The sequence below is a fragment of the Phallusia mammillata genome, chromosome 1 (assembly GCF_965637545.1).
Source record: "Phallusia mammillata chromosome 1, kaPhaMamm4.hap1.1, whole genome shotgun sequence".
Taxonomy (NCBI): domain Eukaryota; kingdom Metazoa; phylum Chordata; class Ascidiacea; order Phlebobranchia; family Ascidiidae; genus Phallusia; species Phallusia mammillata.
Genome location: NC_137252.1, coordinates 11,022,783 through 11,046,498, shown reverse-complemented (window position 1 = coordinate 11,046,498; position 23,716 = coordinate 11,022,783). Strand labels below are relative to the sequence as shown.

At 38.8% G+C, this 23,716-nt stretch overlaps 2 protein-coding genes across 5 annotated transcripts in view; one reads left to right on the top strand and one right to left on the bottom strand.

The window, feature by feature from the left end:
* Positions 1 to 16,835, bottom strand: part of LOC145235900 (ryanodine receptor 2-like) — a 57,494-nt gene extending 40,659 nt beyond the window's left edge. For 2 of the 4 annotated variants that reach the window (XM_080099619.1, XM_080099637.1), the window contains exons 1-28: positions 16,630 to 16,776; positions 16,287 to 16,396; positions 15,032 to 15,145; positions 14,597 to 14,686; positions 13,963 to 14,022; positions 13,646 to 13,723; positions 12,752 to 12,830; positions 12,075 to 12,187; positions 11,521 to 11,714; positions 10,881 to 11,014; positions 10,189 to 10,286; positions 9,195 to 9,314; positions 8,837 to 8,881; positions 8,620 to 8,741; positions 7,975 to 8,160; positions 7,089 to 7,342; positions 6,699 to 6,817; positions 5,570 to 5,703; positions 5,011 to 5,252; positions 4,139 to 4,331; positions 3,721 to 3,931; positions 3,171 to 3,275; positions 2,461 to 2,648; positions 1,114 to 1,273; positions 773 to 846; positions 611 to 699; positions 247 to 341; positions 10 to 114 (exon numbers count right to left, since the gene is read on the bottom strand). In XM_080099619.1, coding sequence (XP_079955745.1) covers positions 10 to 114; positions 247 to 341; positions 611 to 699; positions 773 to 846; positions 1,114 to 1,273; positions 2,461 to 2,648; positions 3,171 to 3,275; positions 3,721 to 3,931; positions 4,139 to 4,331; positions 5,011 to 5,252; positions 5,570 to 5,703; positions 6,699 to 6,817; positions 7,089 to 7,342; positions 7,975 to 8,160; positions 8,620 to 8,741; positions 8,837 to 8,881; positions 9,195 to 9,314; positions 10,189 to 10,286; positions 10,881 to 11,014; positions 11,521 to 11,714; positions 12,075 to 12,187; positions 12,752 to 12,830; positions 13,646 to 13,723; positions 13,963 to 14,022; positions 14,597 to 14,686; positions 15,032 to 15,145; positions 16,287 to 16,334 — 3,450 coding nt within the window. In that variant the 5' untranslated portion in view covers positions 16,335 to 16,396; positions 16,630 to 16,776. The other 2 variants (XM_080099629.1, XM_080099645.1) reach the window with 2 other exon arrangements.
* A 1,012-nt stretch (positions 16,836 to 17,847) lies between these two features.
* On the top strand, positions 17,848 to 22,957 carry LOC145230280 (alpha-1D adrenergic receptor-like). The gene is made up of 8 exons (XM_080095707.1): positions 17,848 to 17,968; positions 18,229 to 18,377; positions 19,202 to 19,365; positions 19,593 to 19,669; positions 19,736 to 19,883; positions 21,185 to 21,233; positions 21,448 to 21,737; positions 22,607 to 22,957. The coding sequence occupies exons 1-8, from the start codon at positions 17,848 to 17,850 to the stop codon at positions 22,734 to 22,736; spliced, it is 1,128 nt and encodes a 375-aa protein (XP_079951833.1). The 3' UTR covers positions 22,737 to 22,957.
* Positions 22,958 to 23,716: the final 759 nt, after the last annotated feature.

Here is a 23,716-nt window from a genome sequence, read left to right as displayed (position 1 = left end):
TTGACTTACGTTGACACCGTCGAACACGTAAGCACGTTGATCTGTTCCCAAATCGACCCAAGCAGAACAGTCAGGTCGTGCCCAGCCCACTCGCACGTCACCTTGTGATTCAACCTGGTATAAAAACATACGATATTCAGTATAAACCGTACAAGATCCAGATACTATTAACAATTTGAGCTAATTGCCCTAACGTGTTGACAGTATAAAACAGAGCACAGAAAACAAAGGCTTGCTAGTTATTACCGTAAATTCGAAGTACCACTTGTTGGTACTGACTGCATGTGTTCTCTCAGCTCTGTAGATTCGCATACGGTTGTATTGCACTTGGTTCTTCGCACCTTAAAATAAAAATGCTTGGGTTTTTACAGTGGAATAGCCGACCAGTAATGCGTTATGGCTATGCAATCTGTAGCTTGCAGTAGATTCGAATTATATGTATACAACAGTTTAAATCTTTTCTTGCAACTTAAAAAAAAAACTTTTCCAAACAATAAAATCTTTTTAAGCGAAACAATCGCTTTTCTGTAAAATCTGTATAGCATGCCGGCTTTTTTAGTATTGCCGTAGATTTACACGAGGTTTACACTCAGCAAAACGTAATGTTCACCTCGATCGAGTTTCTTCAGTCGGTCATCAGGAGGTTCGATCATATACCCATGTCCAATCAGTGTGCGAACAAGCTCCCGAATGGAATTCCTATAGTGCAATGCAAATATGTCGCCATGAATACTACTTAAATTTGCAGTCGCAACAAAATTATCAAACAAACCTGTTGCTCTGCTTTGCAAGATCGTCGAGTAAAGAAAATGGAACTAAACGGGGATTGCGTTTTTTGCCAACGTCCTAGATACAAAAAATACAGTCAAAGATTTTTACTCCAGTTAGGTTTTCTCAATAGATGTTTGTATTATGATCGAATATTTACAATTTGGTGCAAATATCTATATACATGGGAAATCTCAGAACCGTTACAAATGTACGGCCGTTTGAGAACTCGGCTAGGCCAAAGGACAGGATAATAAAATCAATGTGGCAAAAAGTACTTCCTGTGTGTGTTAATATTTTCATGTTTTTTAAACCAAACCGTGTATTTTACAACAAATCACTTACCAGATGAACTCCATAAGTCCATCCCTGCTTGACCCTCTCTCTTGCCCACACGTTATGTGCATTGTTCGCTAATTTCTCCACCAGCTCTTCCATTTGATGTGTGAGCCGAACGTGCGATAAGTCGATAGGTGCTGGCTTGTAACCGCTTGCCATCATATAACTGAGTGAATCATAAACATTGTAACTTGATTTGGAACCTGTAGATCATTTGTTATTGTCTTGCGTTACTTTAAACCGGTGGTTCTCAAACTTTGGTACGCGTACCACTAGTGGTATACGCCGGAACTTTTCAGGTGGTAAGCGAGTAGCTTTCTGTGGTATACCTAATTCACCGAATTTAAGCCTAATACCTAATTTTTAAGCCTAATACCTAAAAAATCCGATTTAAAATTGCAACTTAACTGATAAAACTGATCAGCCCTGGTTTAAACGAAACTCGTATTTTGGACATTCTTTTGAATTGCTAAATATGCTATCCGGGTTGAGAAAATGGGCTCTTGGTCTATGTATTCACACAGGATTTTGGTGGTATAACACAACGATAGAAAAAGTTGTCAGGTGGTACGCGATCCATATAAGATTGAGAACCACTGCTTTAAACCGTCACAGCAGTTCCTTATAAGACTATTGTTAAACAAGGGCTATCGTGGTGGTAACTCAATTTCAAGTAAGCGCCAGATAATTCAAGTTTTTTTTTTCCTTTAATAAAGGAGTGTGCAACCTTTATTACTAATGGGTCAAATACAATTAGCATGATTTTACACTTTCTTTAAAATCGAAAGTCACCGCGAGCCGCGAATATCACTGCAATGGGTCTCAATGCACACATTTTGCACAAATTTGTATGTATTAACCCGAATATCACACAACAGAGGCTAATTGTATATAGTATATCTTTCTGTCAGACTTGAATCTAGTCGCAACGCTTTTAACCAATGACTTAAATTAAAGAGAAAAATATTACCGAACACCTGAGTTAAGCCAATCCAACTTATATCACTAACTACAACCCTCTGTATTTTGTCGCCATCTACAACAGAGTTTATACAGTCGTTTATTATCCCTGTTAAATCAAGCCTTAAGACCAGTGGTTCTCAAACTCGGTTTTCGGGGCCGCATGCGGCTCCCAACTACTTATTTTGCGGCTCGCACCAGACCTCAGAAAACCACCAAACATTGCTATTTTAGCTTTCAAAGTAATGATCTTTAGTGATTTTCTCAAAGTTTCGTTTTTTTGCGGCTCTCTACACACTTAAAAAAATACCATTTGGCCCCGACAATAAAAAAGTTTGAGAACCACTGCTTAAGACCCAACAGCATCTCACTGCGATGTACTGAGTTTCTTACTTTCGAGGAAGTTTGAGTCTTTTCAGTTTGTACTCAGCGTCTTCGTCAGCGATTCCAACGTGGTAGCCGAGTGCAATGATGGTTCGCAGAGTCTCGAAGGACATCGTTAAGTTAAAGTTACGTTCCTGTTCAGGTAGTCGTGCAAACTCCACAAGACAAGGGTTCTGCTTCTTGACTTCATCGCGAACCTGCATTAAAGGTAAACGTAAAAATTAAAAACTAGCACATTCATAACTGGGATCAGCCCTAAAGCGTCCATGCAGACCAGCGATCACGGCATATATTTCTATCCAAGCGTTGTCACATGTGGTAATGCTTGAAAGCACGACTTGATTCGTTATAACGCCCTCAACAGGCCCGGTGTAGGATGATTGCCAATTGATTATTTGTAATTTTGTTTTAGTTGAAAGGTACACCGGTATTATGCTTGAGTGTATTTAAAGTTCGTTTTATTCTCTATGGCAGTCAGCGAACACATGTGTGCTTTTTATGGTACGACCTTCGAAGGCTCCCGGCGTCTTCTCAATAGTTTGATAGGTTCAATGGGTTGCTTCATCAACCATTAGTGTTCGTAACCTAATTTCGAGCTCCCTAATGTCGTTACGAACATAACCAATTTAAGAATTGTGTGGTCATGCCCTTATGTAACCGACCAACATGAGCTTCAAACAACCTCAAATAACAAAAAAATTCGTTGTGTTAACACTGACCGTCCCATATGCCCATCCTCCTTGTATTCGGGTCATGGCCCATAATTCGTGAATTCCCTCAGCCAGTTTCGGTACTACAGCTTGCAAATTGTGTGACAAAATCACCTGACAAAAAAACAACAAAAATAATATTTTTATTCTGGTGTAGGCTGCCGATATTTGCTTAAGTGGGAATACATTATATTTGCTTAGGTGGGAATGCATTACACATTAGTGAAAACAAGCTTAATTAGACGACTACAAGGCTAATAGTGTCATCCAAATAAGGTCATTCACGCAAGAAGCGGCAAAGTTATATTTGTTTGCAACCATGGGTACACAATTCAATGTTTTAAATATCCCATACAAGAAACACAAGTTAATACTGCAGTGCGAAACATTACAACGTTTACTTCGTCTTGTCATCGGGTTACATAAACCAACACTCGTGGCGTAACTTGTTTTACACTCAAATACTAGCTTGTTTTTTTTTTGCTCAGAATATTTAGCCGTGTATTGTGTATATGTGGCGTGACTTAATTCACATAAAACAGCTTGCAACCAAACTTACATTTTGGGTGTTGACAGCGTCTGGCACAAACACAGTATGTTCCCACGAAGCTCCTGGACCAAGAAGGTGACCCCTGGCCAGTTGACCGTACGACTTGCAGGGGGATAGGGTTAACCGACGACCGGGCAGCAAGGCCTCGTAAGCGGGGGCGTAACCAACCGGGGGTAAAAAGCGAAATTCCCCGTGGGGACCACCAAACAAAAAACGAACTCTAAAGAGGAGATATTTAGGTATAAAAGTTTTATTCATTCGTGAGTGTGCGACTTTATCTTGCGTTTGATTACTCTGCGCTGTCCCCCTCCGCCTCTCCAAACATGTAGCGAGCACATTGGTGGAGCTGCCAGTAAGGCTGGCTGAAGGTGGAGATTGTCGCTTACTTTTATACATAAAAGTTTTAGTTTTGGACATTATCGCTTACCTGACGCCCGCGGAGAAGCTGACAACAGGAAAGAAAAGGCCGGTAAGGTTAAAATTCTCGAACATTCCCTGTACGGGCTGTCCATTTATACGGAACGAGATACTTGGTCCGCTAAGATCCATACAACAGCTCACTATATCGTTGGGTGACAATATGTGGCGACTGTTTGAGCCAACTGGACAACGTCGGTGACCTGTCAAGGGACAAAGGTAGTTTTAGAAAAGATTCCTGTTTAATAAAATGATAAAATAGAAAGTTTTTATCAAGATCGACCACCAAAGACGAAGCAAAAGGTATTCAAAGGCACGTTAACGTCTTGTTCCATCAGTTCAAACAATACATTTCATAAATGTCAAGTAATTTCTATTAAATTGGGCGATCTTAGCTTGCAGTCGGGGCATAATCGCAGTTAAGTAGAGTGATCAACTGTTTGCTCACAGGTACAGAAAAATAGGGTATACACTATCTGCACACTTTTAGCTCATTTTTTTAATAATTTTCGGCTCCGAGAAACTTGGAATTCAGCTTTACGCATGTCAGAACTATTTCGAATGCAGTGGTTCTTCGACATTTAAAAAAACGGTCACTGTGACATTATTTCGCGGACCATTGCCAAATGTAAATTTTAGCAAAACAAATGTTAACTACTTGTGCTGGAATAAAGGGCACTGTTTAGCAATAGAGATTGTCCATATTTCGTTACACTTCAATTCACACTTATTCTGTAGCACGATCTGACATCAAATAAGTTCGTAGAATGAAATTCAAACACTTAGCGGTCCCCGCGAAATTGCTTAACGGATCCTAAGGGACCGTGGACCCTAGTTTGAGAACCGCTGTTCTCGGGCGTAATAACTATAGTTACAACTTACTTGTCCAAAGACTGAGTCCGTCATAGCCGAAAGAGTAAGTGTCGTCACCAACCCCACTCTCGCCGAAATAATCCCCTCCCACAGGGTAAGGGGAATACCCGGTCGAGTTGGCCCACCCGACCCTCAGATGAGGTGGTCGTGAGAAGTTGTCGCTATCCACTCTCTCTACCAGCAACTCGTAATACCACTTTTTGTATTGCGCACACGATTCGCTCACTCCTATGTAGATGTTAGGCTGAACGCTGTTGTGTGAAAGGCAAATGTTAGTTTACTTGAAATGTTTGACTATTTACGGCTTCGAACAATACAAATATAACTGTATACAAAAACCTTTTGCATTTAATGTATGTATTAAATTATACATGGCTATATATGTCAAAAAGCGTTACGTTTAGTTTGTGCACACATAAAATTAAAAGCATAAAATTGTTATTTGTTTAATTCATTTTGTCATATTTTTACCGTTATATGATTTGCCAAAGGAAGAGAAGAGCTTACAATACATTTAAACAAAAAAGTATATCCAGCATGAATACCACGGTTGTGTATTTGATCTTACTTGGTTATGTAATCCACGAGAGCGGTTTGGAGCAAAATATCCCGGCTTGGAAGCAATGTTTCGCAAATAAGATTCTGGTTTGGGCGAACTGCGACACCATTGCACACACATAAGGAGCACAACACCTCCAATACCTACAAAAACAAGAGAATATTTTCACAAGTAAATCCCCTACATTGCTTTTAAATATCATAGGCTATACAAACAAGCACCTGGCAACGGTAAAATGAACACTTTTGTTTTAGATCAGAGGTTCCCAACCTTTCTGGTGCCGTGACCCCTTGACAACATTTGCCAATTAGCGGTGGCCCCAAGGATAAAATTAGTAGGCTCTAAATCAGGGGCGGGCAACATACGGCCCGCGAATTGATTTTGAGCGGCCCGCAGACAGTTTCTGGTCTTACATGATAATGTGGCCCGCGGCCACAGTCTGCCGCAATCCCCCACTACTTGCTTCCTACGTCAAATTATAGTTGCAACGGACAGTAACGCTCCCCAATAGCAACAAACTTTCCCACCGTTGTTACCATTGCACCACACGTCCATTGTTACGACATAACTGCCAACCTTGTGTTTGGCCTGCTTTCACGGTTTCCTTTGTTTTCACACGTGTAGCCTAGTTAGTGCTTCAGCAGTATCTAAGTCGGTGGTGTATGAATTAAATTTGCTGCGGTGAATAAATTTATGTTATATCAGTTAGATTGTTTGGACTGTATTGTAATTGTGACGTACTTGATTGTATTTGGTTTAGGAAAGTTTCCCACCCCTGGTTTAGGTGGTCAAAAATCCATTTTAAATCACTGGATAAAAACGCGATTAATGTATCGATTCAGGAATCCGGCCCGCCAAGTACTTCATTTTCCCATATCAGGCCCGCCGACTGGAGAAGTTGCCCGCCCCTGCTCTAAATTAACATTGACTGTATTTTTCTCAACAACAAAGTGGATTTTGAGTTTATTTTATTGGGTCAAGTGGTACATGGCCTAAAACAAGTTGGGAACCATGCCTTGCTTGGCCGACCCCAGGCAAAGTGTCTGGCAACCCCATTTGAGGTCGCGACCCACAGGTTGGGAATCGCTGTTTTAGATAAACGTAGCAAGTCTAATTAGAATATGTTTCTGTTTCTTACCGTTGAGTTTCTTCCTTGCTTCTCAAGCAGGGACACAATTGAACGAATGTGTTCTGGCTTCATAAGGTTTAAGGCTTCCTGGCAATTTGTCAACACAGCATTCAGCACCTCCAGTATTCCTATAGAACATACCATAAAATATTTTCCCAAATGACAACAGGGCCAAAACTTTGATAAACTAAAATAGGATAAATGAATAATGTTGTTGCCAAGCATACTTCATAAACTTTTCTATTTGCTCTACCGGCAATTGTATCAACTCATCCGACGTTTAGATATAACTCAATGGATTAAATGTTCAGTAATTTTTTGCCTCTAAAATCTAAAAGGTTTGTGCACAACTGGAAAGAGACACACTTAAGAAAGTAACATAAAGGCACAAAAACGGACCTGTGGTAGCCTGTTGCCCATCTAACTGTGTCACCAACCACTCCAAGTGTTTTGCGAATTTGGCGCAATTTGACCTGTTCCCTCGCACGGTGGCAGCAAGGAGCACGTACATGGAGTTAAGCATTTCCTCGTAAGCAGAACCCGCCTCGTTACCAAACTCAGAAGCAAAACTTAAGGCATCTCCGTAAGCACCCAGCTTGTCAATGCATTGGAGAGTGAGAGCGATGGCACCTTCCTCTTGAAATAGGTCTTGTCTGTAATAAATTATTAAGGTAATAGAAAAGTAATAGAAAAAAAATTAACTAGAAGGTACGTTTATAGTTGGATAGAGGGTTACTAAACTTGGACTTAAAATATGTTTAACAGATACATTCAATTTTGAATATCTAATACACGACAAAGATTTTAAATCAAGTTTATTCTAATACTACAAATTAGATTAAGAAGAAATTCAAAAATACAAACTGACAAAACGCTCTAATGTATTTGGCTAAGCAAAGAAATCGCTAAACTCCATCAAATAAACTTGGAAAAATTACCAAAATTTAAAGTGCATAGTGTGCCTATTCATGTAAGACTAACCAACGGGACTACAAAGTTGAATATTCTAAAAAAATAGACAAGCCAATATCTGCGTACAAAACATCAGAATGTTTAGACAATTAGTGTTGTCACCGTCAGGTAAATTAACAAACTACTGCAGAACATAGAAAGAAGCGGGGTGACACGGAGTTAAAGATGTCTATTTTACGTTACATCCCTTCTGTTGCTCTTGTTTCGCCTGACGATGCAAACAATATTTGTAGAAACGCTTTAATGTTTTATACACTGATATTGGCTTGTATTTTTAGCTGATACTACAAAGTATTTTAGACAATAATGAAACCTGTTTATAAGCTGCTGAGCTCGGTGTTGTCGATCCTCGTGTTCGTCAGTGGTGTCGTCATCACCAGTGACGTTTTGCTCGATCTCCTGAAAGTAGTCGATCAGATCCTCAACACACTGCCCGACTTCATCTAGGTTGGGTTGAGTTGGTCTGGTGAACTTTTTTGTGTGGTGAGACTCAAGAGCTCTGCATAAAAACATATGTATTTTTTTATAAAGCTGTAGGCTTTGTATTTTGCTTGTGACGAAACATATATGACATTGCCTACGAGACGGACTTTTTAATATGCTTCCTGTTTTAAACAAAGTCGTTTTGAATTTAGCCAATTTACAATGTAGCTATGTGCTTGCAGACATTACCAACTAGAGTAAAGATCCATAAATGCAATGTTTAAACTTTTTATGGAAGTTATATGATATTAATATTTATGAAGGCTACCCAAGTTACATCCACCTTCATTACCAAAAATTTGGATCTCAAAGATCCACAACCACGTCTAGAAAAATATTCTTTATGCTAAAAACATGATACGTATTGATATCAGTCAGTCATTCTCTAAAAAAATCCTTTTCATTCTGTCTTAACCGACCAAAAGCGACAAGTTTTAGCAATTCTGCATACATTGACCACTTGAATCATACTTACGATACAAAACTGGTAAATATGTGACCAGTTCGTCGGATGACTGTAGCGGTGCGAGATTCACCAGCTCGAGATCGGGACAAGGTCAAACCATCGTCCATGTGACCTTCAGGATGTGGTATTGCCTGTTCGAAAAAATGTCCGTATTTAGTTAACATAGAGATGCAGGCTATTGAGGGGCTTGAGATTTTAGATTTAGTACATAAAGCGTCATACTTACTTTTCTTTCTTTGCATCCAGATCGACCGGGCTTTGACTCAGATGCCTAAAAACAAACACAGTATTAAACAGGGGTCAACTGCTCGTCAGCAAGACGCTAGCCACAAAGCTTCTGTGATTTGCAATATTGTTGATATGTTACACAAGCCTAATTTTATGCTGATACATTGCCAGTGTATTAAAAATCGATGCATTGGCGTAACCCAGGCAGGCAAAGGGGCATGTTTGAAAAGGCACATTTTTAGTCCCATAACCAGTTTTTTAAACGAATTTGTATAGAGTCACAACATTTAGCCCAATTTGAGACCCCTTCCAAATGTATGTTCTTGCTAGGTCACTGCGTCGGTGACTGAGCAAACCTGATAGGTGATCCACATTCCGGTGTCATTGTGTTGTAGAAAGCAGACGGAATCGCCGTACTTGATTTCAGCTGTGCCCATTCCCTCAATCTCTTGATCACTTACGGGTTCAAGTTTGTCCTATAAAGCAAAATAAAAACGTCTTCTGGCGCCCAAAATCGGTAACAAAATCGGATAAAATCATTTTTTGTATTTACGGAAAATATTTGAACAGAAATTAAAATTCGTTCAAATGACTTGTTTGGGCAAAGTGTGTCTTCATCTACAAGCACGACCTTACAATCAGTATATGACCAAAACCAGCGTTGTAAGTCGGGCCAGGTTACGGTTTGAGTTTGATTCGGACCTGACTTTACACACATTTGTGCCGTAACTTAACCTCGGCAAAATCTGACATTCTGATCTAATGTAATAAACGGTCCTGGATTTCGGGCCTGTACTTTGGGACCCGCCAAGAAAGGCACTAAATGCTAAATTATAAAATCAACATAAAAGTCTACAGAACTTAACTACAAACACATCAGTTGAAACCCGTTCAACGAGATCACTATATGTACATTTTAACCCAATCCAATCTCGTTCCGTCTCACTATGAATCGTATTTTAAACCGGAACATCCCTGGGGAATTGCCATTGCTTTGACTTCAATTAGGTTAGCTTAAGACAATGGGTTTGCAAGGTATCGACGAATGTACTTGTCTGACTTTAACCAGGTCATGCCGAGCCAATACAGTCCCTCGTAACAACATTTCAAAACTAACATAAAAATGGTAAAAATATCATACTTTACTCGCATTGATTTCTTTTTTTTATTATCTGACCAATTGCTAATTTAAAAGCAGTATTGCTAATTTACGATTATATTTTACATTAGTATTTATTGGTAGTTTACATATCTACTGATATTTTTGTTTCTTCAAATACAGGGATTAAAAAAATGCAAAAAAAATATTTTTTTCTTTAATCCCCCAAATGGCGTCTGAATTTTGATTACCTTTGATGGTTGCCAGCAGAAGGTCGACATACTGTAATTTGCCGAATCTCCATTCATTAAACTCAAGCTCCTATCCTCCATCATACAAAGGTATAAACCTGTGGGAATAGAAATCGATAAACCACCAATGAACAGAAGACAACGCGTTGATAGCTCGACACGTACATCGCATGTTATTTTATCAGCGTTTACCTTACGCGGCAAATTCTACCAGGCGATAAAATATATTGAAACCTCGATTTGGTCTTTAGCAAAAATATAATAGATCTACAAGCTTTTTACGTGCCACTATTGTATGAAATGCTTTTGTTTGGACGGTAAAACTTGCAGCAGCGCCATTATACTTGATACATATCTTCAAAGCATCATTATGTGGTTTTAGAATGGCCATTGTCAAATTAATAAAATAGTTAGAAAAGTCAGTCTAAAAATGTCATGCCAATGATTCAACTGGCATCATTTGAAGTTAAAAATATAACATTAGAAGTTAAAAAAAGAATCGCATTCGTTTACTGCCCTATAAAATGACTGATGTACCATTCGAAATAAATAAATTCAAGGTTATGATCATAAATGTGTCATCAATTTCCCTAAGTCTGATAAATCGCGGCAATAAAACTTTCAATACATTTCAGCACACAAACAATAAACACTTAAAAGGTGGTAGGATCAGCTGTTAACAATTAGCGCACCCGAGGTGATGTGACGTAAGCGAAAGGGGCGTCCCCATCCTACGTGTGCTCCCGACCACTTGATGTTGACCAGCTCAAGTCTCCACAATGACTTGGCGTGGGATCCTGCACCTCCACTTTCGTATATCACAGACCTGAAATGCATATGTGATGTGACTGAAGAAGTACTCTTTGTATGTAAACAACAAAGGACAACTACTTGTGTGTTATGACACAGTTATACTTAATTTGAATTAAATCTTTTGTCTAGCAAATTTGGGGGCCTTTTCAGGGTGTATGATACTAGAAAAAAACGTGTTTTAAGTTTAGTTTTTCGACTTTAATATCCGAGTGATGTTAGCATATACTGTTCAATATAAAAGAGATTGATGTGTACAGGTTATACGAGTACCCAAATACCCAAACAAACGGGATATAAGAGTAGGTTCTAAATTAAACCGGTAAAAACCCACATTATCCCGAACTAAGAATTTGCCAAACCCTCTGCCTACTTCCCCCACTTAAATTCTTGCATATTCTTTTCAAATTTGTTTTTTTCAAAGATTTTTCTGGACTTTTGTCGAACACTAATACCTATACTACTTCATTGAACATAAAGGGTTCAAAGACACCGGTTCGAAAATAAATACAACAGACGTACCTCAGTAAATGCATCTTGTCTTCACTCGAAGGTACAGCCAGGCAATCGTCCATATGACCATGAAACATACGAAGTGAGTCACCCCCTGTAAGATAACCCTGTGCTTTGGCTCCACCACACGCAACAGGTCCAACGTTCCACATGGTCTGCTGAAATGAAGCCTGCACCGAACCCTTGTCGCTTGGAGAAAAGTGCTGCACAAAAATGTAACAATTTGTTCTGTATGTCTGTATGTGGTTGTTAGACAAACTACAAATGTATGAATTGAGTTTGAATTACCGATTTTACTACTGTTCATAACTTGCACACATTTTACACCTTTCGTGCGGAGGTGTTTTAAATATTGAACCTTCATACCTTTTTTTCCTTATTTATTTTACACAAAGATACATAACTATATAATATAAAAGCATCGAGCCAATACATGACATTATACACACTGTTTCGACCCACAAGTTCTCATCAGTGCAGCTGGTGACGAGAGATCGGCTTAGTTTACACAAGCAAGGTAATGTAAACGAACCAATTTTTGAAGTTACTATTCATGCACCCACCAGATAACGTTCCGACGAGATGCTGATAAGAATGACGTCATCGCCCACTCGGACCTTTTCACCTTCCGAGCGCTGCTTGGACGTAGGGTGGACTGTCCACCAACAACTTTCGCCTGTGCAAAGAATTTATGTTTTATTGTCAGAACTGAACACAACGTTCTCAGCAAGAAGATACAAGCCAATATCTGAGTGCAAAACATTACAACGTTTGGACAGTTTACATTTGACCTGACGATGACAACTGCATTCAGACATTGGCTTGTATTTTCTTGCTGAGAATATTTAGAACCGTGGCCAAACTGTATTTTTGTACACTGTAAGATTCTGTTGGAATAAGATACCGATGATGCCGCATTGGTAAAATATATTTATCTTGATTTACAAGGATGAATGACTTGATGTTTTAATAAATTTGAATCAACAAGCATTTGGTTCATTGTGGTCTTCATTCACCAAGCAACAGCAAGATGGGAGGTTCGAGATTAAAGTTTAAAGTATTCAGTATTGCTGTTAAGTATTGACGGCAAAATAAATTTTAGGAATTGATCACAAACTGTGGTCTTATATTCTTTTCAAAACTGTTAGTTTCTACGGCTTACTGCACAATAAAATAGATTAAAACAGGTTTCATTGCATTACAAAGGAGAGCAAGAAGAAATAACAAACAAACGTTGTACCTGAATTGTCACCACTGAGACCAACATCAAAAGCAAGTTTATCCGAAGCAGAACTGGATGTTGTCATACAGGTGAGGAACTAAAAAGTTGAAAAAAAGCAGAATTTAAACTCTGCATTACGATTTATAAAATGCACAAGGCATGCCTGTTGCGTCAGCGATCGATAAAAGTAACATCTTAAATTTATTGAACCCAAGAGGAAAGTCCAGTCATTTATTTACAGTCTTGATGTAAAATGCAAATTTGTGGCAAGAATAGGGACATGAAACACGACAGGGTTTCGCAAAATGCGTTACGGCTGCATGTGGTGAATAATACACACGATGAATTTTTTTAACCATCAATAATATCCCGACTTGATTCCATCAATACGCTATTGGTCAAAATATAGTTTAATCGGGAAAACGATCTAACAATATCCATTAGTCGGTCAACATGGAAAACACTTTGATTAGTGTGGAGCACTGGTTTCTCAACTCATTTCAGGCCATATTGAGCATATCAAACAATTGACAGCTAACAATAAATGGGCAATAACTTGGATAAGCCTTTTTCGTACTGATTAATCAATCAATTATATGCTCTATTTCCAGTTTATCACCTAATATAATTAATGTCCTGTAGACCCCCGAAAAGCCATCATGGACCACTAGTGAGTCTCTGAACAAAACTAGACCCAATACACACGACGACAAAATTAATTTGTAAAATAAATGAAGGAAAAATAAAAATCTAGTGAAAAGAACTCTTATATTATAGTAAACCGACCGACGAATCATATCTTGGCGTACAGCCGTACACTACACAACTCCGACAGGACGCGTTTGTTGGCATTGCCTATTTTGGACCCGTAACAGAGCAAAAGCCTGTGATGCAAATTCAACAGCAACTTACCATTCCGCTCAGGTCGTGACGAAGTTGGATTGCATTTCCGTACAAAAGCGTTCTGCTATGAGTTGAACCTCCTTCAGCCTGTGACAAAACATGTGTTCATCATATGGCCAAAAGTTACTAGCGAGCCATGCAGAGCCAACACTTTACATGCAGTGCTCAATGCTGATGGTGCGATGATAGTTATAACTGTTAAACATCAGATATGTCTTAATTTGTGCCAAAGAATTGAGGATTTCTACGGCGAGTCCTAAATTCTCTCCCACATGCATTCTATTTACAACACATGATCCCAATACGAAACACAAGACAACTCTTGCCTGCTCTTCTCCAGTCAGACTTGGCTTAACGACACCTTCATCGTCAAATTCATCCAAGCACTATGTGGTGAAGCATGATGAAGTGAGTGAAAGAAAGTGAAGGTGACAATCAAGCAAATGAAAGTTAAAAAGTTAGAAAAGACAGCACAGTTAGAAATAAAGTAGAGTGAAAGCATGCTTTTAAGCGAGTGAAGTGTGTGGGGTAAAGATAGCACGGTACATCACCGTGGTGTGGTTTACAGACGAGGAGAAACATATACAGGTGTCAAGACCGATTCCTAACGGTTATATTATGTAGGTTTTATGCCTTTGACAACTAAATTTATTAAACGTGTTAAACAGTAAGTAAACGTGATAAACTTTGCTATTTCTACCCATACTATGTTAAAGCAATTAATCTTACCATAAGACTTAAGCATCTACTTAACTTTGGGGAAAGGACATGTTTTACATCAACTTGGGCCATTACATTTATTCTTAATAAAGTCGTATACTAAATTATTTTTTGATAAACGTAAAATCTTAAGCTTTTTCGATTTTACTTTTCCAAAGATTGAGGGCATTGAAATAGCTTGGTGCATAAAACGCATACTTGAAAAATGCAGTTGACATCTTATCTGAATATAAAACTTACCTCATCGTGTGCAAGCAGTTCGTGGAGAGCGCGCACGGACAGAGCTTGGGACAGGACGAACATACATCGAGGGGTGTCTGTTGGAATGTCCTGCAGTGATGATTAGGTAATAAGATTAAGGTTCGACAACTTTTATGTCACAAAGCTACTTTACATCTAAACTGCGTTTTCATCCTCCATTGGAAACGCTGTTTTTAAAAAAACACGTCCTGTAAGGGCATACAAAACACAAACCAATGGCTTGATTAAACCCTGTAGGAAAGCATTGTGACCGTACTTTTACAATGATGACCAATATGGGCTTCTTATATCTTCACATTCCAAACAGGATTAGGACACAGCGAAAAGAAATTCACTTACGTAGCATTTCGCATGTCCAAATCCTTTATCGGGCGATTTTTAAATAAATAATTTTTTTAAATAAATAATACTTGCCTTGTCATCTGACGTATGTTCTACGTAACAAAGTCGGTTTCCAAACCCTTCGGCAGCAAGACACAGTTTGTTCTGCTCTTTCGGAGAAATGCATTGTAAATAGATCTCATCATCCTAATGACAAAAAACGACTTTTTTCGGTTATTTTCCTTGAAATGAATCCATCCCGCAAGTTTTCGAAACCCATGGAATTAACAAAACAGTCAGTTTTTTTAAAATACATATTCTTTAATCTGGCCTCATTGTGGTAAATGTGCAAACATTACAGCGATAATGCTAAAAAAAAGTTTAAAAAGCATTTTAACAAAGGATGACTACAGGAGACTGCAAGGTTAGTTAAGAATCAAGATGCAAAACAAAACTGCTACCCATGGCTGCACAAACCTATAGTAAAAAAAGTTTTAGAGGCGGTGCAATTTTCATGTAACTCTATCACATTAGTTCAGAAAAAAATAGCAAACATTTCCCGTCGAGACGGTAGGTATTTCGCGCACCAACGTAACGGCAGTGATTTAAAGTTCATAGATCGATGCGCAGTGCAAGGAGGGTTGATCGTAATTCCAACACTGGTTGACGTTCGGATTATTGTCAATTCCCTGGGGAATCGTCGCGTGCGCGCTATTTTGAAAACAGTGGAACGAAACACCCACCGGAATAAATTAGGCGCCGCGTACGTCTCACGTACTTGACTGATCAGGCCAATGGCGCGAGGAATTTGCATGCTACAGTCGCGGCTTGTGCAAGGTACGCCACAAAATTGCAATTAGTACCTTAATTGTCCAGAAAAACAGCCAACTGATTAATCGCCGCTTTATAAAGACGTGAGTTATAGCGTTTTTTACGTCTGTATTTTGCATTACATAAGCCTACATGTCGGATTCCCAAGAACATTTAAAATCTAATCACACCATTTTGAAAGGAATCCATTTTGGAAGCTGTCATATAGTTGCCTATATGCGACTGTTTTTAACTTTTGAAACTGTGTTCCGGGGGGCCACGGGTGTAGATTCACAAGAAACACTCATTAAAAGTCATTTTCACTTTAACTTTATTCCCGAATTTAATCGACTATTTCACATACTAATTGTTTATAGTGAGGTCTATCAAGCTCGTTTACTCTATTAGACCTGTTTAACATTTTAAGGGGGCCACAGGTCCTACATGGTTACTCGAAGGGGGCCGCAAGGCCAAAAAGTTACTTTTAAGGGGGCCACGGTCCACGAAAGGTTGAGAACCACTGGCCTAGGTAACTTACCGTACGCAGAAAGTGAACTTCGTCTTCGCCTTCACCACCTTCCGCCATAATCCACAAAAGTTATCTATCGCACACCTGACCTACTAGCTAAGTGAATGCCCGCACCAATCCTATGGAGATCAGCATTGATTACCACACATGTAATAAATTATAAATTCAGCACAAAAGCACTATGCTGCCAAACATTACTGAAAATGAATACCGCTAAACACTGCATGATGTATTCTTTGTACACAAGTTGTCTGGCAGCTATGTTTTGACACAATTTGATTCTATTTGGCAATCAAGACCAATTTTTGTGTCACTTTTACCAACAAACTTGTAACTTATACTGCAAATTTACCTGTTGAACGTATCCAAGTTCTTACTTCTTCAAATATTTTTAGCTTTCAAAACACTAATGGTAATCAAAGGATTGCATACAAGGCTCTTGTTCCACTGGTTGAGGGTAACTCAAATGGTGATGGCGTGCATACAGCGGTCAGACTAAACTTACCTTATCGCAGCTTCTGCAACTCTGCCCTCGGTGTTGCCAATTCGCGCAATCGATTCAGGGACAAATGACAGACCCGTGGTTATCACGTGACGTCACACAGCTGCCGGGTCTCGACTCAGCTGATCACGTTTGTAACAATAGTGACATAACAAAGCCTTGTCAAAGCGTACCAGCTTATCAAGTCGGGTTTTATCAACTCGTAACTGGGTTATCTTGCAGAATTGATCGCCGGCCAAATCCATTAAGAAATCGTATGGTCACCTTTTGTGTATTATACTGTTGCGCTTGTTACACAAGTTATTTTAAACACAACCCTGCATACTGCATTGATTAAAAACGGTAATTGTTGACTGATTTAGAAGTCAGCAATTGTAGGCGTCATATTACGACAAAAAAAATCAATAATGGTCTCTTTATACGCATATTTGTTACCAAACAAAGGAGCTATGGAAACAAGTGGTAATTCTGCTGCAGTAAAGTTCATTTTAACCACTTACAAAGCCATTTATGAAACTTATTTTTTTAAGTAATGTATTTAGTGTTCATGGTTGTAAATTTGATTTAAATTCAACCTTTATAACATGTACCCTTAATTGCGTTTCAGGCAGATTTTATCTGTCCGCGTCACTTAGCACAAAAAAAGCAAAAGTGTAATACGTTCGAAAAAACGATGCAGGACGGAAACATCGATCAACTTACAGCACGATGTCAATTATAAAGCAAACGTCTTCCACTTCTAAGAAATGTCCATAGCCGAATTTAAATCCAGAAAGAAATTAGTAATGTCTTGATAGTGTTATGAAGTGAGTTTTGGAAACCATACAGAATATCTTGTACACTTAGTAAGTGATGATAGCAATTAATCTCGCTGTCATTGTTTACAAGTGTTAGAAAAGGAAAGCTGCGTCTTTGGTAGAAATAACAAGCATTGTTTTATTTCATTATTACGTAGATGCAGTGACTTAATTCGTTAGCCTGGTTGCAGGATATGTTTCACACTTCACCCAACCAATAGCATTCAGTTTTAAAAATTCCATCAAGAAAATACAAATCCTGTTGATAAAAATGGTGACTACAGGCCCCTACGACGAATTGTTTGTTAACAATTCGACAATCGCACGACCGACCAACACGATAGGAGACCCGTATTTTGAAATTCCCTTTTTGGCCATTATTGTTACCGTAGGTGAGTAAATCATCTGAAATTACCAAAATGTTTCAATCTGATACAACTTGTTCTACTCGATGTTTCGGTATTGTAAAAAAAATAAGCAGGATTCAGGAAAGCTGTGTGCAGCCAAGCGTGAAATAACAAATAAATGTGTTGATGTGTTCAAATATAATACAAAGATCTTGGTATACTATCTACGTAACACTTGCCAAAAACCTAGCTTTAAGGTTGCGTGTTGGTATTACTCCTATAATAAGCTCCTTGTTTCTTTGTAGGCATTGTTGGCAACTTGTTTATTATTGGAGCGGCACTCATAGAAAAACGTTTACGCAACTTAGGTGTTGCTTTCATCATCAACCTAGCAGTGGCAGATCTTGTGATTACTGCATGGAACATTCCAGTGATTTTAGCAAACATTTGTAACGTGAGTGTACTTAACATTAGATTTTTAGGCCCTAAAGTTTGGTAGGCTACTTGGGTTCGGTTTTGAAAACAAATAACTGCATGTTGTAAAATTCCAAGAGTCGATTGAAAAAAGTTAAACATTATTTTGTTAGTTGTTTCTATTATTTTGATTTACGATCAACCTACATTTTTTGCGACACAATTGATTAAACTAAATAAAACAACGTTGGCTTCGTTGTTGGGCGCTGTAAAATAATTCCAACTGATCATTTTTAGATTAAAACATTTGAAAAAGCACCAAACATCACAGTTTCTGCAAAGATTTCCAAGAAAATCTTTTTGTTTGTGTGTTTTTACTTGTTAAATTTAGGCATGAATACTGTTACGGAAATATTCTGTGCCCGAACCCTGCAATAACGGCCCACCACCAAAGCCAAAGATACCGCGCACTGGTTTAATTTTGGGCAGCGCAACTTTATTAAAATTATAAAATAAACCACGATAAAAGTATAGCCACGTTAAAATGCAACAACACGTGGCGACCTTCAACAAACCAACACCTCGCGTTACACGCGCCACCCAGAGAAAAAGCCTGTTTTACATAGCAGAAGTTGCTTTTGTAAGTGCCTGATTGGTAAAGCAGCGCGTTCCAGGCCAATCAGCGCAATCCATGGAGCCCTACAGGCAAACGAAGGGAATGCTAACAACGTGCCACAAACCAAATAACACAAGAGAAAAGAAATGCGCGTGACAGTGCAAAATCAGGAAAACAAAGTGAACAAAACAACATAATTGTGCATGACCAAAATATTTGGTCACAATACAATTCAATTTGTAATGCAGGGGTACAAGAACGTGTTTATGGACAGTATGTGGTTATGTAATGTGACTGCGATGATTGGATCATTATGTTGTGAAGTTTCGATGTCCACTCTAATGTTTATTTCCATTTGCCGCTACAACCAAGTAACCAGACCAACCACGAGCCATAAGTATTTCGGAAAAAAGTAAGACATTGCATTGAATAAATACGGGCACGTTTAGCGACAAAGCCTTTTTTAAGTTGAGGCGAATGCTTTATGCGAGTAACAAAAAGTAATTTGGCAAATGGTTTATGTAATGTTGTTAAATAGCTCTGTTTATGCCACATTTTCAGTACACAAAACTTAATGCAACATCTGCATGAAATGTGTACCCGCGAACCGCAATGAATGGACTTGCTGATATTTTGCAGACAAACTACAGCAATGATTGTGGTCATATGGGTATATTGTTTTCTCGTCGCTCTTCCATTGGTTGTCGGATGGTTTGGTAAGTTTAAAACCCTACAAAATCACTTGTATATTTTTTTAGCTTTCAAACATTTTTTACTTGCAGGCAGTCGCCCACTTGTACATTACGACGTGGATATGCAGGCGTGTATGTGGAATGACGCAACTGATATGGGATACAACGTTCTCATTGTGTTTGCAACCATTTTTATCCAAATCTCAATAACGGCGTATATGTACTGCGCTGTATACATGTAAGTACTCGATATAAACTGGTATGGTTGATAACTGTAACTGTGATAAAAAAAATCCTAAATTTGTCTGATCGTCAATGACAACACCCTAAAAACCATATTGGTTGTTGATATATAATTAACCATTGACTTTGGTTACCGAGCAGTTGCTTGGCCATTGTAAACCAGTTTCCTATTAGGTTTATGCGGCTTATGCCGTGTGGCATCAAACAGAATTGGTCATGGTATGGCTTTTTTGCCTGTCGATCACTCCCAACAATAAGTGCCGTTAAATGGGTCAACTAGCCAATACCACCTGTGCATTGTAACCAGCTGGACTGATAAGACCTTATCGGTCGAAACAGTGTGCATTAATTGTCAGCAGCTTACTTAATATTGGTTAATTCCTTAAAAGAAACCAAACAATGCATTTTAGGGTTTGGCTTAACGACATCACAATGTACCTAAAGGTGCGTCAATATAGAAAGGCTGTTATTGCTGGTCGCATCACATGTTCTTGCTACACGCCTTAATATACAACTCCTGGATGTTGCAGTGTAACATACATGTGTGCAGTCGCATACATTTACAGCAGCGGACGGTCGCAGGTTGTGCACCACTGTTTTAATGCAGTTAATTTACATAGTTGATTGACCGAGCTGCGTCACTTTCCCTTAAAAGCGCGCAACGAATAGATCGGTGTTCTATCTGTTACTTTAAAGTTACCAGGATGCACAACTTGATTTTAGCGATACGCAAGAACATCTGACTCTATAAAGTGTTTTCGATCCCCGTGCATCAATGACGCACATGCTCCAAATCGAGCATCTAACGAATTCCAAGAACATGTGATGTTGTGAATTCCAGGATAGTGCGTTGAGATTGTATCTCAGGTTCTTTCCATGCAAGTTAGATAAATTAAATCTCTTAACGTTACTCAATCATATACTTGCGTTATATATGCCGATGTTCTAGTTTCGTTTCTCTAACGCGCAACAGTACTATAAAGCATTATACACCTGTGAAACGTGCGAAAAAATAATGCAAAGAAACGTCAGTTATTCCCAACTGAATAACGCAAGATTACAACGGCACCACTTTCAATACTTGACTTCATTGAAACCGCACTCAGACTTAATGTGTAAACGGTTCTAATTACCAGTTCGTAGATTAATATTATCAATGAACTGTCCCAGATAACTGCTACGAGCTTACATACAGTTTTTGTTTAACACCGAGTGTAAATGTGCTATACTTCACATTGGTTAAAAGTGACCAGCCATGGAACTGCCCAGCAAAAGAGTAACTTTTGTTTTGAACAGACACGTGCGAAAAACATCCCGAAGTGTTGACGGTGTTGAAAACAAACAGGTAGGCCCATATCATCATTATGTACCAAAAAAACAATACTTTTGTTCAGGTTAAAACTCGTTGAACATACTGTCCGAATCGTTTTTTTATAGAACGCGTTGAATTCCGTACAATATTCAGTACACGCAGAATCAAATTAATTATGAAATCACAGCAAGTCATATCTTTCTAAGATAGGTGTGCTACCAAAAGATATTTATGCTTTTCATTACAGATTAGCGCCTCCGGTGGCATGGGAGACGGGATAACATCAGAAAGCAGTTCAGTCGCATCAACTGCCCTGAACCATACGATCAGACAAAACGCCAAACCGAAGCCAGCAAATAAAAAAACCAAACAACAGCAACGCTCAGAAGAACGGGAACGAAATATGCTGCTGACGCTAGTAGTCGTGGTTGTATTTTTTATTCTCTTTTGGACACCGTACGCTCTTCTTACCTTGTTTCAGTCACTAAGAACGCCGTTATCAACACGCGCATGTGGTTGGTTGGCACTTGCTAACAGGTATGTTAGAATAGATTTTTTTGAAGCTAATGTTGCCATTTCGTACAAACAATTAACATAATCGTATGCGATTATAAACATTATAATGTTTGTGAACATGTACGAGATTTAATTCTGCCAAAGTTTAAACCGCTTTACAAAAAAATGTAGCTCTAATCTAATGCATAGGTCTACCCAAGGGGTGGGGAACCTTTTTGTTTGTGAAGGCCACCAAACGTTCAGGCCGCATAGATTATTTCTCAGGACAAGGACAGTGGCATTCAAACTTTTTGACTTACATAATGGTTGATGTGCTATTGGAAATTCGTCACTACATTTCCACCCTCACTACAGCATTCAGGATTTTAGTAACATAGTTACTCGCTTGTTTATCAATATCAATCTAAGAGCAGCTTGTGACATCACAGACGAGTTTAAGACATTCGATTATGCGCAAATAATTGTTCATTTGCAACACAAGTAAGATTGTAGAACCTTGGTCTCTTGGCAGTTCTACGGATATCGCTTTGTGTACCAGTACGCAAACATTTGGTGCCCTAGAACCAATCAAAAAGTAATGTGGAATAAAGGTAAAAAATAAGTTTCTGTCTAGTTTTTAGCGCCTGGTGCAGTGTGTATTATCAACATCCTTAATTGTATTCTGACATCGCCTTTAGGCCGCAGGATCCCCACCTCTGGTCTACCCATTAAACTAGACTCAAAGCGAGCAAATTAACAAAATGTTTCAATAATTATTTGTATTCATCTAGGAATCCTTAAACTTGGCACGGTCGCTCGCGATTGTAGTTTTCAGTCCTATGTTCTCCTGTTAAACCTCGCTTGTCGCTACGTATTGCTTTTTCATTTTTTCTTGTGATCACATTTTGCAGCGCAGTGAACAGCATCATCTACGGTGTTCTCAACCGTAACTTCCGAACCGGTTACGTAAACATCATTAGACGAGCCGGGAAATGGATTTGCTACTGCTGTCGTGGACCTGAATCGTGCTCAATATCATAAAAATAAAACGATTCATTCAACGCAACAATCCAGGACAAGATTAAAAGTTTCAGACGATGTTTTGAAACTGATTTGCCCAAATAGTTTCTGTATATGCGTGTGTATTAAATGTATATTGAGCAAAAATCAATTTTAAAACATTTGCTGTGGTCGTAACTTTAAAGGCTGACAAAAAGCTCATCTTTACCGTCTTTAAATCAGGGAGTCGAACCGGAACTGAACCCGAACCCGCAAACCGGTTTGAGCGGTTTATTTCATTAAACCCGAACCGCTAAATACGATTTTCTAAAAACCCGAACCGGAGTTGAACCCCATATTTTGTTTGGCGTTGGACCCGAACCGGAACCGAACCAGTAAAAAATGCAGTCTGTTTTATATGTTGTGATTTTATTCAAAACTAATACGCGAGATAACACTTATAGGGCGTGTCAAAAATTACAGTGCACGGGCAAAATTCTTTTGGAGTCCAGGTAGATGATGGTTAGAGTTAAATTGACATGAATAAAGATTTGAACCGGTTTAAAAACCGCAAACCGGTTCGGACCGGATAATTTGCCCGAACCGGAACAAAACCCGAACCCGAAAATATAGCCTACATTTTTAAAAACCTGAACTGAACCCGAACCCTTAAAAACAAAACCAAGTGAACCCGAACCGAACCTGAACCCATATGACAAGCGGTTCGACTCCCTGCTTTAAATACATATTAAGTCACAAGACGAATTGCAAACGTCTATTCTATACAGCAGTAAAAATGCAAGATGGCTGTGGTTAAACTTGCCGCATTGCTCAATCCCAGTGGAATACGATTGGTTGAACTAAATTTACCAACTCTTTATGTTCAAAAAATCAAATAAAAATTTATGCAACAAACTTGCAATAAAAACGAGGCAGCTCGACGGGGGACTCGTTGCAAGCGTAACGCATTTAACCGTCGCCTGAGGATAAACATTAAACAAAAAATCTTCTACTTACCGAGT